The sequence below is a fragment of the Apostichopus japonicus genome, chromosome 14 (genome assembly GCF_037975245.1).
Source record: "Apostichopus japonicus isolate 1M-3 chromosome 14, ASM3797524v1, whole genome shotgun sequence".
Lineage (NCBI taxonomy): Eukaryota > Metazoa > Echinodermata > Holothuroidea > Aspidochirotida > Stichopodidae > Apostichopus > Apostichopus japonicus.
The window spans coordinates 1693499-1700000 of record NC_092574.1 but is presented as its reverse complement, the minus strand read 5'-3'; the positions used below and the strand labels follow the sequence as shown (position 1 = coordinate 1700000).

Sequence of the window (6502 nt, the reverse complement as noted above, 5' to 3'; positions counted from 1 at the left end):
TTAGGTAAACTTTAAAGGTGAGATCAGGTTAATTTACACGGGTTGTCGTGTGTAAGGCTTACTCAAGAATCAAAACTACATTATGAAATGTTTCCCGAAAGGTAATGAGGTATTGGTTGATATTATGGATATGTACAGGGCTCTTTACACTAATCTGTTAATAGTGAGCGAAGGGAGTGGATACACAATCATGCGCGGGCAAGTTTTGATCCTGCTAGAATGAACATATTTAAAGCATCTACTGTAGAACAGTGTGAAGAATAGTAGACAGGTTAAAGAGGACGCAACAAGTGCCCACCAGAATTGCAAAGTGCATTATGCCAGTTTTTCTTACGAAAGAGTTATAATTTAATTGGAGAAAGATAAAGTCTCAGCCATTTCGTACATTTAAATACATTTACGTTAGATATGATGTATTTACAATGGTACTTACTTGGAGCCAAAATAAACATACACCAACAAGAACAGGATTCTTGTACTTAAAACTCATATACCATGTATGAGAAGTATCCATTATTTCTACCTTGAGATATCATGTTTGAAAGGTTTCAGTTTGATCGCTGGTGACCCCAAATGACCTTAGACCTTCACCAAATAGGAAAGGCTTCCTCCACTTCCTTTGGCCTTGATCTGCATCAATACGTGCCAAACATGAGATCTCTCTATTGTTACCCTTCTTCATATATCGCATTTCAGTGTTTGACCCCTGGTGGCTTATATGACCATTGACCTCCGCCAAATACAATTGAGTTCTTCTAATCAAGATAATGCATCATATTGTTAATTATGAGAAGTATGCATGCCTTCTAGCTTGAGATATCTTTAAAAGGTTTTCAATATGTTACATGTGGTGACCTTAGATGACATTTGACCCCCACTATAAGCAACATAATTAAGTTACTCAATATAACACATCCACATGATAAGTATGTGTGCTGTTCGCGATTTTTACATTGTCGTTTGTTTCTACGCCCTCTATTTTCGACGAGGAACGGAGCTTTGTTAGTTACACGTGTTAAGACAACCTGTTTGTTCATGTCGGTATAGTTTCAGAAGTTCAGCTCACATGGCGTAATTTGTTCGATATGATCATTAGTATGATGTTTTCTGGTGAGTTTTGAACCTATTTATATGTTGTTTTTTCCTGCTAATGCAATAGTTTTTGAATTATCTGTGTTTTAAGTTTACTCTTGTGGCCAGTGTTGTTCTGCCGGACAGAGGTGTTGTTTGTGTATAATGTATGCTAGTGTTACTGCGTTAAACTGATTTTCAAGTTTCACGGTGATTTTTTAGAGTAGAATTTTCATATGTTAGGCTACGGTTTGGGTTGAAAAATACATTCTTCGAGATGTATAGATCTTACAGATATTTTTGAGGTACATGACGTATACATGTGTGACCTGTTTCAGAGTTTATCGCTACTTTTATCACCTTGATTGTGAACCTTGGGTACTTAGTTTTTGTACATACAGAGCACTCGCTAAAGCACCTCCAATCGCCATTTTTGTTCTTGACTTATGAATATTCATGAGCTGGGATCTTCTCATCATTTTGCATGTGGTTTTGTTTTCTTCAAGTCGCTGTGTAGTCTTAGTGTTGGAGACAAGTGTTTTGTACTGCTTGTTTATTGTTCTGCCTCTTGAGGATTGTTTATTGTTGATTCCTTTTTTAGGTGACAGAACGACCGCTGCAAGATGTCTGATGTTTTAAGCTGAGTAGCTTGTGATTCAGGGACATTAAGAGCTAGGGGATAACATTCTGTAAGTGTTTTGCAGTACTGTCATATCTTCTCTTGAAGACATTGCTAAACGTGTTTCTGCCATTTTAGCTTGTGCCCAGCAGTAGTTATCTTATTTTAAATTACAGTTGCTAAGTTGTTAAGAGATGCATACAGTTAAGATGTAACATTGTTTATGTTGTTGAAGTATTGTTGTTTATTCACGTACTGTTGTGTCACGTGCCGGGTGCCCACGATTTATGTATAAGAATATATTATGAAAGCCACAGGGATTTTGCTGCACGCCGTGTTACAAGTTATACATCAATTGTCAGAATTTATATGTTCTTGTACCATTAAGTTTTTCTTCTGTCATTGTTTTGTATTATTATTAAACAAGCTTTTTATATACGTTCATTGTGATATTTATATCATTCTGATTGGGTGTGTTGTATTATCTACATAAGCCTTGGTTTTGAGATGTGAGTGGTTGTATGAGATAGCTAGATGTATTCTCATGCGTTAGATTGTATGCAGTGTGATGGGGTGTATGGTTGTTGCCAGTATGTATTCAGGTTTTCCTTGCTACCTTGTGCATCTTAAAGCTTAGATGTGTTTCACTAGTCATCGACTGTGTTTATTTTCAATGTTTTCATGTACACATTAGTTATTAGTCTTTTGTTTATTTTTCAGTTTTACCGTTCATGCACTCGCATGATTTGAAGAGAGATTAAAGAAGCGAAGCAAAGATTTCTAGTTTCCCTTCATTTGGTTATCTGGTTGGTTAGAGGGCGCCCCGCACCCCAAGTCCAATTAACAGTAAAAAGAATACTCGGCTCAAGATGATCGAAGAAATCGCAGACTCAGATGACATAAAGGACTCATCTCACCGTGGGAGCTCACGATCAACAACAAGCTCAGCTGCCGTCCAAGCAAGAGCTAAGGCACAGGCCCTCAAAGCAAAGTTTGAATTTACGAAGAAGGAGGCCAACCTCAGGCAACAAGAAAGGGAGCTCGCAAATGCACTGCTGCTCCTCGGGGCCGAAAAGGATTATGCAATGGCCGAAGCAGAAGCAGAGGTTTTCGAGGCCGCTGCTTCAGAAGGAGGTAGGTCTATTATTAGGCCAAATTTGTCATTGCCAAAGGTGGACCCCCAGCATCGCACAACGCAGTATGTTTCAGAACATTTCCCGGAGAGCCCTAAGGCTGGGGAAAATGATGAGCTTCAGGCTGACCCAGTGTATCATACTTCTCACCATGCTGGTCTTGAAGGTCTTGTGAGAAAACCTGAAAGACTTAAGGAAGAACCCAGAAATGGTATGAGTGTGTCACACTTAAATTCCTTTAGCAACATGTTTTTGAAGAAAGAGCTGGTGAAGAGTGGATTCAGGAAATTCTCAGGTAACCCAGGGGAATACAGATCTTGGAGGGGGAGCTTCAAACAGGCAACCAGAGACCTAGAGCTTAAGCCCATCCAAGAAATTGACTTGATCATCGACAACATCGAAGGAAATGCTAAGGTTCTTGTACAAAAGATTTACGACATACATGTGGACCGGCCAGAATTGGGCCTCAAAAGGATCTGGGCTCACCTAGATGAAAGACACGGTTCAGCTGAAGCAGTTGAGCACGATCTAATGCGAAGACTGGAGGAGTTTCCCAAAATAGCCTCCAGAGATAATGTAAAACTTGAAGAGTATGGTTATCTACTGTTGGAGGCACAATATGTCAAAGAGAACGAACGATTTCCCGGCCTTCTGGTTTTAGACTCCTCAAGGGGTTTAGGGCCTCTTGTGCAGAGACTTCCCGAGTGGTTAATACTGAAGTGGCGTGACAAGGGGTATCAGTACAAAGAAAGGCATTCTGTTTCTTTCCCACCATTTGAAGTTTTTGTTCAATTTGTACAGGAACAGGCAAGAGTACAGAACGATCCTAGCTTCATGCTTGCTGATGCCAAAGCAGCCAACAATCGTATGCTTCAAAAATCAGCAGTGACAGTGCGAATGACCGGTGTCAAAGACAAAGCTAAAGCTCCAAACTGCCCGATACACAATTCAGCCCATGAGCTCCAGGATTGTCGCAGTTTTCAAGAGAAGTCCCACGAGGAGAAAACATTGTTTGTGAAGGACAACCGGTTATGTTTTAAGTGTTTGCGACCAGACCATTTTTCTCGTAACTGCAAGTCACAAGTTAAGTGTGAAACTTGTAGCAAGGGACATATCACCATAATGCACAGGCCAGTACCCAACCGAGAGTCACCTACTGCTTCTGTTACTCCAAGGTGTACCAAAGTGTGTGGCAGAAGTATGCAAGGAAGATCATGTGCTAAGATCTGTTTGGCTAAAGCCTACCTAGAGGACAAGCCAGAACAAGCTGTACTCACGTATGTTTTGATCGATGATCAGAGTGATGGATCCCTAATAAATGAGAATCTTCTAAATCGCCTTGATGTTACCATGAGAAAGTCCAGATATGCTGTGAAGACAGTCAGTGGCCTGCAAGAAATGGAAGGTAGGAAACTTTCGGGCCTTATAATTGAGAGTGTAGATGGTTCTGTTCGAGCCCCAGCCCCCACCTTGTTCGAGTGCGACAACATTCCAGGGAATATGTCAGAAATTCCCACTCCAGAAGTTGCAGCGGCCTTTGACCATCTGAAACAGATTGCTCCAAGATTACCTCCACTGAATAAAGATGCAGAGATTGCCATTCTCCTTGGCAGAGATGCTCCTCAATTTCACAAGATCCGAGAAGTGATAAATGGCGAGGACAACCAACCATGGGCTCATCGCCTTGATTTAGGATGGGTGGTTGTAGGAGAAGTTTGCCTGAATGGAGCGCATATCAGAGGCGATCACAACCATCTGAAGAGAGATACAATCACCACATACTATACCCAAGTTCTGAGGAATGGCCGCATGTCAGCTAACTTTCAACCATGCAGTAATATGGTAGAAATCAAAGAGTGCCAGCTGGAGGAAAGTGAGATAGGGGAGAATGTATTTATGAGCACCTCATTAGATGAGCAGTTAGGCCCATCCTCTGATGATAAAGAATTCACTGAGATGATAACGAAGGAGATGGTGAAAGATACTGCTGGTAATTGGTGTTCTCCATTGCCTTTTCGAAGCAACCGTAGAAAACTGCCCAACAATAGACACCAAGCAGAAACAAGGATGAAATCTCTGGTAAAGTCTCTGTCAAGGGATGAAAAGAAGAGGGTGCACTATTTTGAGTTCATGGCGAAGATTCTAGATAAAAATCTTGCAGAACCCGTTCCAGTTGAGTGCATTGATTCCCCAGACGAAATGAAGGAGGTTTGGTATCTTCCACACTTTGGCGTATACCACCCTCGGAAACCAGATAAGTTGCGGGTGGTCTTCGACTCCAGCGCCGTGTTCTCAGGTGTTTCTTTGAATGATGTGTTGCTAAGTGGTCCTGATCTGATGAACCAACTACTAGGTGTACTCATCAGGTTTCGAGAAGAACCAGTGGCGATCACTGCAGATATTGAGCAGATGTTCTACGCATTCAAGGTGAGCGAAGACCACAGAAGATTTCTACGGTTCCTGTGGTATGAAAACAACCAAACAGATGGGAAAATTGTCACATACCAAATGTCTGTGCACATTTTTGGGAATAAGCCATCTCCAGCTGTGGCCATCAGTGGGCTAAGGAAAACTGGGGAAGAAGGCGAGAAGGTGTTCGGCTCAGATGTGAGGAAGATAGTGGAGTCAAATTTCTACATGGATGATTTGCTGAAGTCTTTACCCACAGTGGAAGAAGCAGTGGATGTACTCAAAAGGACAAGAGATCTGCTGTTAACAGCCAATATTCGTCTCCACAAGATTGCTTCCAACAACACTGATGTTCTTGCTGCATTTGAACCAGATGAGTTGGCACCTAACTTAACAGAGGCAGACCTCCAAGCATGAAGGTATGGTACAACGGACTCTAGGCGTTTGTTGGGACTTGGAAACCGACTCTTTCACATTCCAGTTGACAGGATCAAACCCTGATTGTTGTACCAAGAGAATGGTCCTGTCTGAAGTAAATGGCATCTTTGACCCAATAGGCTTGGCAGCTCCTGTGATCATCAAAGGGAAGATGCTGCTCCGTGAAATGACTCATGGTGGAGTGGATTGGGATGAACCTCTTCCAGTGGAACTTCTACATGAATGGAAGATGTGGAGAGATTCTTTAAGTGCTCTAGCAGATGTGAACATACCGCGGCCATTTGCTCCTTGCCCATCCTCCCAGGCAGTTAGAAGAGAATTACATACATTTGGGGATGCCTCCAACAAAGCCATAGGTGCAGCCTGCTACTTGAGAACAATTTGTGATGACAGCGAAGTGCATGTTCGTTTAGTAATGGGCAAAGCGAAGCTTTCACCCAAGGCAGCGACAACCATACCACGCTTGGAACTCTGTGCATCAGTTGTGGCAACGGAAATTGAAAAGTATGTCACTCAGGAACTGCAGGTGAAGATCGATGAATCCAAGTTCTACACTGACAGCAAGGTGGTGTTGGGGTACATTACCAACACAAAGCGTCGTTTCCGCACTTATGTGTGCAATCGTGTCAACCAAATTCTTCGAACTACCAGCTCTAAACAGTGGGTGTACGTCCCATCTGAAAAGAACCCTTCCGACCAAGCTACAAGATCTATTCCGGCAACAGAGTTAAATAACTCCATGTGGCTGGTGGGACCAGACTTCCTCAGACAAAAGCATTTGCAGACAGACAACGATGAACGTGAGGCAGAGGTGGTAGTTCTGGTAGATGAC

General features: G+C 42.2%; 1 protein-coding gene across 1 annotated transcript; it reads left to right on the top strand.

Annotated features, from left to right (window-relative positions):
* The first annotated feature begins 1116 nt into the window (after positions 1 to 1116).
* Positions 1117 to 5649, top strand: LOC139980047 (uncharacterized). Its single transcript, XM_071991416.1, has 2 exons — positions 1117 to 1760; positions 2411 to 5649. Exon 2 carries the CDS (start codon positions 2560 to 2562, stop codon positions 5647 to 5649), a length of 3090 nt encoding a protein of 1029 aa, XP_071847517.1. The 5' UTR covers positions 1117 to 1760; positions 2411 to 2559.
* Positions 5650 to 6502: the final 853 nt, after the last annotated feature.